We start from the raw sequence: 13,098 nt of genomic DNA, 5'->3' as shown, positions 1-13,098 counted from the left end.
AATGAGATAAAACTAGTCAGCAAAGATACAGGACGTTCTGTTGCTTGAACAAAAGAGAGCAGTGGATTACTGAACGCTAATTGTTTTGTGTTGCAATGGAGTTATGATCTATTCTTTGATTTGTGCGTCAATTAATGCTTCTTGGTACTATTTTGAAATTATTTCATTTTTTTTGTGGGGGATATCAGAAAGCAGATGAAAACGAGGATATGAGGGATAAACTTTACAATGGCATGCGCTTTATAAAAGTCCTAGATCCTATAATTTTACAACTCACAACTGTTTTCTGGTATCTTTGTCTACTTTAGCTGAACAAATGTTATGCTGTTAAACAACATTACAATCCATTGAACACACTTTACTTCTGTCCCTCACAGCAGTTTTCATTCCTGTCAAAAATTAAACATGGTGCTAACCTGGCTAAAGTCTGTTAGCCTGATTAGCCAAGCGCCCATACAAATTAATAAAAGAATGCATATTATACAAACGCTTCATGTTTACTGGTTTTAGCACTTGTTTTTCCCGCATTTTTAAGAAAACATTAGCAATTGGCTTTTAAAAGCCGTGTTTTGTTTTTAAATGAATCAGTTGAGTGAATAATTCAACGCCACCTACTGGTGTAATGATGTAACCTGTTAATAAAGTGTTATTGTTCACTACTTAAATAAATCATCAGTTACAGCTTTCATTTTTTACTGTCATGAAACATTTCCAGAGAGAGCCAGACTGATGCAGCAACTGTGATATATTTTTTGTGTCTTCACACTGTACTTATTCACTGTACTCTAGTCTTGGTTCATAACGAACTATTTGTAGTCATGTTTAGTAAAATGTCATTGCAACTACAAGTTGTCAGTCTATTCTAGATGTTTTTTGTTGTCTATTTTACTTCTAAAGCTCAGAGAAACTAAAAGCCCCATTGAAATATCCAAAAAGGCCAGATTTGAAATAGTCTGCTAAACCGGTGGTCCCCAAGCAAGCATCCTACGTACTTCCTACAGTTCCTATATTATAAGTATTCTGTGTTTCTCCATCGCCTGCTTGTCTCTCACAACCAAGAACAGAAACCGCCTCCAAACCTTTGTAAACATCTGCTGTGAAATCGCCGAAGCGCCCTACAAAGTCTTATCTTATTCTATGAACACGAAAGGCCCAGGAAGTGATGCGGGACAGCTCACATGTGCTGCTTCTCTCATGCATTAGATAAATGTACCACAACGCTCTACCAACAGTACAGATAATCATTCAGACCGCAGGCTCTGTTTACTGAATAGAGCAATCAGAAGATCGTGAGAGCATAGCACATAACATCAGTCGACTTTGCAATGCACGACTTCTGAGATGATAATTTGACACTTCAATTCATTCAGATTACAGAAATCATGATGATCAGCTATATATATACACCAGTGTGTAATTCATATAATTTTAATTTTATACTGTATTTTATTGCATCAGCTCATTTTCCTTGGATGCTTCGCATGATGGGACATGTGGATATGTTAGTACAGATTCCTGATAACAAGTCAAGCATTCACTTAGAAGAACTTAGCCAAGGAAAGTAGCCAAGTCCCTGGGAATCTCCCTAAACTTCTAGAAATTAGTCTAAAACACAGAGATAAATAATAACCATTCCTGTCAGTCAGCCTGTTGACTGGTTAAGTATTGTTAAAAGTTGTCCAAATGTATTCAAATACTAAATAAATACATCAGAATTATGAGAAATAAAGCCATAAGGTTGCAAATGCAGAAATTAACGTGCACTTTGTCAAAAAGTCACATATGTAGCATGATTAGTAAACAACATCAAAGCTGCAATAGTAATGTGTTTAGAAGACATTGTCAGTGACTGGTTTCCTGTTGAACGGTCACTGCAGGCCTCTCAGCTGTAGAGGCCCATGACGGTCAGAGGCCCCGGGACTCTGGCCCCACTGACCCGATCCATAATCCATCCTCACACGTAAATGCTGATATAAGCTCTCCAAAGTCTGTACGCAAGAGATCACCAAGATTTTTAAGAGCTGGTCAGAACAATGATTGACACACAAAGCACTAGTCGCTCCTCTGACACGTTTAAGCTGACAGAGTATATGGTGATTTAATGTGCGTTATTATTATTAAAAAAGAAAACAAAATCACATCAGCACATTTAATTTCTGCTGTATTGCATGAAAGTGCCTCAGTCTCATAATAAAAACTTTAAATTCAAAAATGTAACAAAACAGCTCTTATTTAAAATAAATAAATAAATAATAAAATAAAATAGCAAAACTTCAGATATTACTCAGTTGATTACATTACGTATTGCAACTATTTTTTACACGTTTTCTGAACATGATATATAACAAAATATGCAAATAAGGCATTATCTAATTATACAGTATTTAGCTTTAATGTCCAGAACAGAAATCTGAACATTGGACAAAGCCAGGTTCACAATTCTTGTTTCATTTAAGATTTCGGAGTTTTACAGAGGGATTTAGAACACCTCTTTCATCACTCCAGAAAATATTGTAAACAGGAAACCAAACTTAAAACAATTAAAATAATAATAAAGTATATCAATTATTAGTAATAAAGTATATAAATTATTTATGTAGCATTCTTGGTATTATTGGAATACTAAAATAACTAAAAATTAAACAAACTTTTATACACACACACACACAATAGGACAAGTTATGAAAATCCATCTAAATCTAGACTTTTTGTGGGATGTACTGTCTTGCCTTAAAATAAAATAAAATAAAATAAAATAAAATAAATGCTGTTGTTAATTTGGCGCAGACTCCACCCACCTCGACCGCAGCCCCACCCATGAACGCGTCATCACTTCTGCTATGCGCTGATTCCCGCAGACCCGCCTGCTCAGCGCAGTCATTTGAGAGTGTGTGTATGTGTGTATGTGTGTGTGTGTGAGAGAGAGAGAGAGCTCCAGCATTAGGGCCGAACACTGAGGTGTCAGCGCATCCGGACACAGGACAGCCATGGCCCTGCTCGATCTAGCCCTGCAAGGCTTCTCCATCTTCGGCTTTCTCTTGTTCATCGTGCTCTGGCTCATGCACCTCGTGTCCATCATCTACGTGTAAGTGAATGCGGATCATTGATTAGAGAGAGACCATCAAACGCTTCCTTTATTTTTAGCGACGCTGATCGCGGGCTTGCAGCGTAGACAGATTCGTTGATTGTAACGGGAGCGTTGTTGTGTGTCGCGTCGCGTCGCTGCGTTCAGTGCAGATGGGTGTCTGGCTAACAGGGGTTTCCTCTTCGGCTCGTCGCGGATTAACTGCTAATTTATCGCGTGAAAACATATTTATATCTATCAAAATGTTCATTTTGCTAGCACAGCTGGCGCGGGATACATTCATATTAATAATATGTCAATCATTAGCTTCCCGCTAGTCTATTAATCTCGTTTCTTATCGCTAGCGATGATAGTTAGCATGGCTAACTTACTGCGCACTGTTCGTGTTATTTTATTCGTTACTTTACGAAGTCTAATGGGTTTTTAATCACTCGGGGGGTTCATTTCTCAGGGGCTTTTATTAATTGTCTGTGGTGGGAGTTAAATCTACTTCAATTAGCTTCTCCAGCAACCGGTTTTCAGGGTTTAAATGGAATATGTTTATATATTATAATGGTTTTGTTTGGGTAAGTCATGTTTACAAAGCCTGCCGTTCACCAACACGTTTGTTTACCATTGATAAAACCTACAGTTTTCAACGAAGTTAACCAATGTTGTTCATTATTTATAACATCTCCAATCTATCCTGGTAACAGTTATCATATCTAATATATTACCTAGTGTCGTACCTATTCTGTTAGGTTGGCATTTTTAGCATCTTTCAGTAATCAGGATATATATATATATATATATATATTATACATACATGCATACATACACGTGTGTGTATATATATGTATGTATGTAACTTATATATATAATGTATGTATATGTATATAATGTGTGTGTGTATATATGTATGTATATAATGTGTGTGTGTGTGTGTATATATAATGTATGTGTATGTATATAATGTGTGTGTGTGTATATATATGATAAATTCAGTCACGTGTGTATTATCTCCTGACTGGTAGTGTATATCGTATGATACTCAGGCTATAATGAGCTGAACTTTGTTAACTAGGGAACTGTGGGTCGGGAGTTTCCTCCACCTGCAACAATGTGTCATGTGAGTTGTCTTGGTTTCTATCACGCTCTGATTCTACTACTGAATACACACAGCGTTCTGGAGCCAGACTTCTGATCTGAGTCAGGCTGATTTTACAGGCTCTTATTGTTCGTGTCCGTCTTCCAGGATTGTTTTTAGGCATTTGCAAACTCCCAAATGGTGTGTATGTATTCACCCGCTAATGCAAAAATGGCCAGGGTTCGGGAGAAGGTTGCTGCGGGTCATGCGATTCATTCAAACGAGTCTCGAGACGCCAAGCTCCCATTGTATACGCATTATCATGCGTTACCGTATACTTATGACATACTGTAATATTTTAATTTCCCCTATGCACACGAGCTTTTGTGTTGCCATTCATTTTCCCCTTTGAACAAGCTCCGAGTTTTAAGATCTATTTTCGGTTCTTAGAACCCCAACCATCCTAGCAAGTTTTTAAGTCATCATGCACTCATAAATGAGCATGTGGTAATGAAGAGCCGTTGCAGAAATGTGACTGAAAATCCACGCTTTATATAGATTCTGTTCTGAAAAGATGACCATGACGAGTTTTTTTTTTTTTTTTTTTTTTTTTTTTTTTTTGGTGTCAGTTATTTCTTATGCTTCATTATGGTCTGGCTTTGACCACATGGCTGATCATGCTACTGGTGCTGTCCACCACCGTGAGTCATTCATGAGGTCATTCACATCGATCTATTGTGAAACAGGAAAGCGCCAAATTTCATGATCAGGTTGTACTCTGAGGTCAACTGCTTTCTTTGTAACAGATAGTAGTTCACTTGAGTGGCGTAATGTTGCCCCTCGTGCCTGTCTTTTTGTGAGTGGACAATAATCTGTTATTAGTATTTTCCTTCATATGTTTAGAGTCAAAGGTATTTTAAAGGAGACATATAATGCCCCTTTTTTACAAAATGTAATATAAGTCTCAATTGTCCCCAGAATGCGTCTTGGAAGTTTCAGCTCAACATACCCCACAGATCATTTATTAGGCCTATATAATTTTTAAAATGCCTATTTTGAGTGGAGCAGAAACACATTGTGCCTTTACAGCTCGTACCTAATAGTATAGTCAAAAGAACTGACTGTGATACCAGTCGGTATTGTAACTTTAAAAACGTCCATTTCCCACTAACATTTGAGCGCTGATCAGGGCTGTGCAAACAATCCAATGCGATCATCATTCGAAAAGTATTCTGAAAACTGATATTGATCTACAGCTCTGTATAGTAAATGCCGCTCCACCTGAAAGCACGTGATGGAGATTTTCTACTAATCACAGAACCGGCTTTTCTGACAAGATGCGCATGATCATCGCATTCGATTATTTGCACAGCCCTAGCGCCGATCCACTGATAAACACAGCTTTCAAACGCTCCTGTGTGCTTCTATGTAAGCTGCTCGGTGAAGAGCATGAAATGATGATTATTGTAGCCAATCACAGTCATGTCTGTTAAGCGAGTGAACACTATGGCCAATCAGCGGTGTTTAAGAATCCGCTCAACAGCGTTCAAATGTTAGCGGGAAATAGATGTTTTTAAAATCATAGTACATGGTGTCGTGAGCTGCTTTTCCACTATCGGGCCGAACTGTTCTCTTTGCTTAACCCTTCCATTCCGTGCCGATCTGGGCCAGTCAGTACGGAGACGGTTTCATTTTCCACTGTGGTGCTGATAACGGAGCCTGTTAGAAGTTAATCTAAATGCTCAGTTGTTGCCTTGGTAACATAAGTGTAATGTAAACAGCGATATGGACAATGATCAGATATTTGACTGCCTCTGACATTTTTTTCTTTTTTATATTGAACGTAGCGTAGCTGTTTACTTGGCTGTTTGATCAAAAAGCACGCTTACGCTTAGCCAGCTATGGAGAAACTGGTAGCCAGGCAACAGAGTGGCGACATCTCGCACACGCACTCTACTTCCGGGCCGAGAACGGTTTGTAATGTGCCGTGCCGTGCCGTACCATGCTCACGTGGAAATACAACTGGAACCGTACCTGACAGTTCTTAGAACCGTTCGGCCCGATAGTGGAAAAGCATCTGTGGTCAGTGCTTCTGACAACACTAGTACCTAAGATAGTCTGCTTAAAAACATGTTTGGTTTTGATTATCATGTCTATCGTGCTAAAATCATGCGTTTTAAACTTTTAATATACGGTTTTCTGAGCACACACATCCGAAGCATGTACACAGAATGCGGCCGTCACATGACATGTGAGTACTAAACTAAGCTCTCTTTCATGTCTTATTGCGCTTAAACCGTCAAAATATACACAAGTTTGTTAAATGCACATGAGTTCCAAAAACAGTCAGTTATGTCTGTGAACATAAACAGCTGGGAAAGAAATGGCATTGTTTATATTATATCTGTGTGGCAGCAGCGTAATATACAGTAAATAAATCAATAAATCCAAGTGATTTTAATTAACTGGGTTGTACTTTCCCACTATTTCTGGGTTGGTAGAAGCACCGGGGACCCAATTAAAGTCTTTTATATGAAGTTTTTTTTTACTTTGTTTATCTGGTTGGGTAATTCTTCAATGGCAGCGTTGGAGAGACGTTAAGATGAAGAAATACAGGTTCGATGATATAACAGAATTTCTTAGAGTCTCGAGTACACCTAGTTTCAGTAGTCAGGTGTGGGGATGGTGTGAAGCCAGTCCAGTGGCAACCTCGCCCGCCGTGCTTCCTGGTTCCTCAGCTCTGATATTGCTCCTGTGGTATGTTGTTGTTTGACGCAGTGCGATAGGATCTGTTTAGTAAAATTTCATTATGTAATCCTTTCCTCTTTGCATAAAGTTGGGAAGTTGCGCATGTCTTCATGGCTTCATGTGGGATTGCCACAAAGGGAAATTACTGGCAGTTCAGAGTGTTTTACCAAAGTTTTTTAACCTGATTTTCACTTATTGCTTCACAACAGCCAGATACTAGTCTTTTTTGAAGTAGAGGTACGGCCTCATTAGAGAACGTTTCGCAGGCAAAAAGTCCATTGTCTGTTGTGATGTATGAAGCACAGACAAATCCTTTACAAAATTGGCAAATTACACTATTATTGTTGACTTGTATTAAAATAACTGGATTTTGTCCACAAAAACTAGTCAAAACACAGGAAATATGCCTGCACCTTAAATATGTGGAATTTGTTTTGTCATTGTATCGTTCACTATAAAAATAGTAGGTAAAATCGTCTTGATAAGATTTTTTTTCCTGCTTCTAGTTTAGATTTGTTCTTGCCAGTATTGCAGCATTTTCATTAACATGGCCACAAAAAAAAATCACACATTTTTTCAAATTTATTTTATGTATATAAAAATGCTTTTTATATTAAACATGCAAATTTTCTTTCTTCACGACATTTATCAAGACTTGTACAGCTATAATGTCATGAAATGTACATATAAATGTTGTGGCATAAAGACATTTCATAGTTTCATACAGTGATGCAAGATCATCAGGTGATCTTTACTGAGAGCCCTGACTCTCCTCAAGCAGCATGAGTTTGAAAGTATCCTTCATATCTGTAGAACAAACAATGTAGGTCCATATACTTATTTACCTAATACTTAGATTTGTTCAAATGTGCGTATGCGCTATAGTAATGGTTATATGACTTTGCAAACACTAATATTAAACCAAACTGAAGAAGTATAACAGATGCATACTGAGGACTAGCATATGACATTTATTACGTGCCTCCCACATACAAATCTAATTTTTGTATCTTGGAAATAATGCTTTGTTTTTAAAGTTGTGTTTCCGCCTTGGGGTGTCCGTGTACCATGAGTAATCAAAGGGAAATTAATTTCCAATGGTTCATTAAAATTTAGTCTTTGCTATTTTAGGAATTTGGTCTTTAGTGGAAGTTTTGAGCACTGGGTAATGGCGTTGCTTCCCATTGCGCTAATGGTGTGAGGCGGCAAGATGAGGCCGTGTTGCCCCCCATATTTAATAGAGCGTGAGCGAGCCGGACACCTCCAGCAGGAGCGGCTCTCACATGAACTGATGAAGAGCTGCTCCCAGAGCTTTCAGAAATTCCCTCACTGACTCATGTGCAGAGCTAAGTAAACATTACACACGTGTAAATGAGAGGCCTTTCCTTTACCAACATATATTACATGTCATTTTGTATGTCATCAAAAGGGCTTGTCAGTTTTTGCCTTATTGATGGTAAAAAGATGAAAATTACAGAGAGAAGAGGGTGGGTGTGATCAGGCAATGTGGGTAATGAACATTTAGGTAAGGTGGCTAATGTAATGCGTGTGTGTACATGATCGATACTGATTGTTGTTTAAGGGTTTGGTAACCTGTATGCAGAACAAATGTTTTTTTTTTTTCATGTATCTTTAAAATATAACAATAAAAAACAATAATGTAATAGAATATAAAAAACATTATGAAAATAATAATAATAGAAATTCAAAAGCACCAATAATTAATTATAAAAGTAATTATGATTAAAAAAATACAAATGATAATATTGCCCTTATATTTCTGTAAAATTGTTACTGTAACACTTAAACCATGTTTCTACTATTTACGTTTACATATGATTGTTACAGATTGTTGGCAGTCGCATGGTAAATAAAAAAAAATTGGTGGTAAATTACCATGCTCTTATTCACCATGTTAAAATGAATTAAGAATGACTGTATATCCACACAAAACAAATGACTGTCAATACATTTTAAATAAAGCATAGGTTTTCAGGGCAAAATACCATGAATAATTGTGCAATAATTATACAATAATTAATCATAACTGTTCATTTTACAAAATAAATTGTTTAAAAATGCCTTCGTCATGCGGTCACATGCAGTCTAGTAGCAAATTTTCATGTATTTTAATGCACCAAAGCGGAAAATGGATCAGAAAATTCCACATTTGCATATGATCATAAATTCACACAGCTCCTGTACTTCTCTTTGTTGAAAATAAATGAATTGTTATCCGTCGGGGATAGTGAAAAAGCAAAATAAAGTTAAGAACGCTATACATTTCTCACTTGAGAAAAATGATTGCTATTTGTTAGGTTCAATAATGTATGCAAACAATACATCAAGTAAGTTACTTTACCAAAAAGCGGATGCCAATTAATCCTACAAACATATGAACCGATTAAGAAGAAAATTGATTAACTTTAACAAATATCGGTTAAACCGATTATCAGTCTCTTTAATTTACACGTATAATACAACTTTATGCTTGTAGTCTAAAATGTTTTGAGACAACTGTGATGTACACTTCTTTTAATCAGTTAGTCAGGCACAGTAATCGGTTGATGCTGATATTTTTAAATATCTGCAGTTTAATCAGCCTGGCTACTAATAGAAATGACAATTTAGTTTAACTCTCATTTTTTCGTCTTTCTTAACGCTCAGTCTTTGCATTAGATGGAGCTTGAAATGTTGTTTGACGCTCACAAGAAAGTGGCAACAGTGATGTTTTGGCAGTCAAGATAGACAAACTTATCTCTCAGAATCAAACATGCTCAGACAGCTAAATCTTTCTTCCAGCTTTTAATGGCTATTGCTGTCTTGGAAGCTTCTGCGCTTGTTCTGTAGAGTGCTGCTGGAAAGTGTGTCAGGAAAGACTCCAGACCCTTCAGACAGGAACAGACTGATCAAACTGCTCCAATTTTAAAATGCCTCTATAAACATTGAACTCTGAATTACCTGAGCATTGTGCCATCAAAACAAGACATGAACGCGAACAGTTCTCAGAAATAGTTTTAGTATAAGAGTTTTTAAAGAGTTTTGTGACATCCAGGAATGTTCTTTGATTTATTTCCTGAAACTGAGCCAAAGAGCTTCCCGTAACAAAATATCTGAGTTCAGTGGAATTATATGAAACAATAAATGTAATAAAAGCAAGCCACTTGGCCCTATAGACTTTGAGCACTGTGAGACTTCCTTCTTTAATCAAAGTATGACAAGTGTGTGAAACTGACAAAAATCTTTAATACTTGAAACTGCATTTAACTTGGGAAGCTAAACCAGTTGGATCACCTGCCTTGTTGCGGTATATAGGTGACCTGCCAGCTGCCAGTCAAACTGCAAACAGTTGATCACTGTTTGAAATAATACACCGTCCCACTGCATGCTTATGTGCTGCAGCCTTCATTTGGTTACTGCAGGTTGCTTGCAAATAGAGTAAGCAGGATTTGACTCAATGTGTGCAATAGTGTTGTCAAGTCGGTACTAAAAAAATTAAAACGTCACGGTACCAGGTTTTTTAAGTACCAGTGGTATCCTAACCAGGTTCTTGACCCGTATGGCCCTATGATTTCCACGATGCAGAAAATGCGGACGAAATCTTATAAAAACGGAATTTACAGTTTAGCACGGAATGTCACGGAATTTGTCAAAGTTTGGATGAATTAATCAAAAGTAGGTCATTACACTTTAATCAAATTGCGCCATGGACTAGTATCTGTAAATATTAAGCCGCAAAAGTGAATATGAATCCTGCATGTTCTGCGAGTCTCTGTGTGAATGAATGAATGAATGAATGAATGGCAGAGACGTGCGGTTTTATTTACTTCAGTGGTGCCCAACCCTGTTCCTGGAGATCTACTGTACCTTCCTGCAGAGTTCAGTTCCAACCCTGATCAAACACACCTGTCTTTAATTCTCAATTGCTCCTTCAGATCCTAATTAGTTGGTTCAGTTGTGTTTGATCAGGGTTGGAGCTGAACTCTGCAGGAAGGTACAGTAGATCTCCAGGAACAGGGCTGGGCACCCCTGGTTTACTACATACACTGAAGCGCGCCTGACGCTCGCGGTGATTTCATCATCTGTCGTATCACAGAGGACATAAATACATGAACAATATCTCCAAAACTGATATGAGAGTCACTTTATGAGCATTTTACCGTTTCATTCGAGTAAAACTAGTGTCATATCATATAGCTACACACAGAAATGTGAAAGTATTCACGGCAACCTGTCAAAATAAAAGTTTATCTTAAAGACATTGTGCCAGAAATATATTACTATTATTTAGTACAACGCATGTGATACTATTACTACTGTTGAAAAAAGAGATTTAAAGAAATAATCACACAATATTTCTTCCGTATTTTAATTTGAATAGTAAATTTTCTTTATTTACCAAAAAAAAATTCATTAATTAAAAGACAAATTCAATTTGGGTGAAACTTGTTTACTGTTTTTTCATACTTTTATTACTTGTGGAAAAACTTGAAACACAATTTTAAATAAGTATAAAGAATGGCATTGATTTTTGTACATTTTATTTTATTTTGTGTGTTTTGCATTGGTACCGAGAACCGTGGATTTTCAATGGTATCGTACCGAATACTGAAATTTTGGTACCATGACAACACCTAGTGTGCAACATAGACCTGGTTCCGGTTGTAGTGTATGTCACTTTAATGTTTTTTAACTGCATCACAGTGTTTCTCTCTGTAAATTATTTCAAAGATGAATTATGATCATAATCGAACAGGATTTTTTATTTTTTTTAATTAGAAGTATTTGCTACCGCTAAAATAGGCCATATTTTAGCTTCACAAGGATCTCAAAAAAATCGCCATCCTGCACAAAGCAAGCAGCGTAATATCCTGCTTGCATGAATATACACTCAAAGTTTTACCCTGTGGACACCTGATAGATTTTTGAAATGCTTTTATGAAAGTAATGCATTATAATATTGCATAACTCTCTAAAAAAGTAACTACTTGCAGTAACTACTGATTAATAAAATAGGATATTTGTGTTATTTAACAGTCAATTAGTGCTGGTCAATAAATGGGAAAACAAAGTAACTTGCATTACTTGTTTATAAAGTTACTTGTAAATTACAATGTAATCTGTTACATTGCTAGTTACTTGAAAAAAGTAATCTGATTATGTAACTTGCGTAATTTGTAATCTGTTACTGTTACCCCCAACATTGAAATGCATAATGTCATCTAACAACATTCCTTCTCTCTCTTTCCAGCCGTCTGCATCTCAACAAGAAGACCACTGAAAAGGTGCCGTACAGCAAACTGGCTGGTGTATCGTTGCTGAAGCCCCTCAAGGGTGTGGACCCCAATCTCATAAACAATCTGGAGACGTTTTTTGAGCTTGACTATCCCAAGGTACCATCCTCTAAACTCTTTGACCTAGCTGTTGCCCGCGCTGCTGTTTCAAGTTGCTGACAGTCAAGTTATTATTATATGCATTTGCTATTATGTGTTTGAAAAACCCTTAAGTACAAAACTTCAGGGTGTAACTCATCCAGACCTGTATTTGCTATGGGCAGAAATGATGCGTAAAATTGTGCGGCTTGAGGAGAGGTGTGCTATTATCTTCCATGCAATCAAACGGGTAGACAAATTAAAGTGTAGATTTAAAATTTAATAGCTTTTTTAAAACAATAGACAATTATAGGTTAAATATTGTCATTAAGTCTCATACTTCAGTTGGCTTTGTGTCAAAACATGTGATTTTCGTGACCACTCTTTTAATTTAGCTGGATGATATTGTACGTTATTGCTCATTTTTATACCATTTCTGTTTTTTAGCATTTACCAAATTCACATTTGTTCTTTCACACATCCTGTCAAAACCACTGATGTGTTCTTTCACCAGGTTTGTGTGGCATTTTGACCTTTTAAGGACCGTCGCAATGGCTTTCTGTTTCTTAAGAGAAAGCCTGAAGACTAAACATACTGTTGAATTAGATCAAATTTCTTTCATAAACCGGACTAAAAGGCACTTCCCTACTTTTTAGGTTGCAAATATTTCATCTATGTGGTGAAATGCTGTGCTCCAATTCACAACTTTTGCAACAGTGCGTGTGCATATGTGGTAAATTTGTGACTTCATTTGTCGCATCTAAGTGGTCATGTGTTTAAATTCTCATAATGTTCGTGGAAAGAAATGTGGTTAGCCCACCTGGTGT

At 36.9% G+C, this 13,098-nt stretch overlaps 1 protein-coding gene across 1 annotated transcript in view; it reads left to right on the top strand.

Moving 5' to 3' along the window:
- Positions 1-2,866: 2,866 nt before the first annotated feature.
- Positions 2,867-13,098, top strand: part of LOC306864392 (ceramide glucosyltransferase) — a 28,583-nt gene continuing 18,351 nt past the window's right edge. The window contains exons 1-2 of the mRNA XM_079408400.1: positions 2,867-3,085; positions 12,151-12,292. Of these exons, the coding sequence (XP_079264526.1) occupies positions 2,988-3,085; positions 12,151-12,292 (240 nt within the window). The 5' untranslated portion in view covers positions 2,867-2,987. The remainder of the gene's footprint in view (positions 3,086-12,150; positions 12,293-13,098) is intronic.

Source organism: Barbus barbus (assembly GCF_936440315.1).
Source record: "Barbus barbus genome assembly, chromosome: 45".
In the NCBI taxonomy this organism is placed as follows: domain Eukaryota; kingdom Metazoa; phylum Chordata; class Actinopteri; order Cypriniformes; family Cyprinidae; genus Barbus; species Barbus barbus.
The sequence above is the reverse complement of the archived record's forward strand: the minus strand, read 5'-3'. Positions and strand labels throughout refer to the sequence as shown.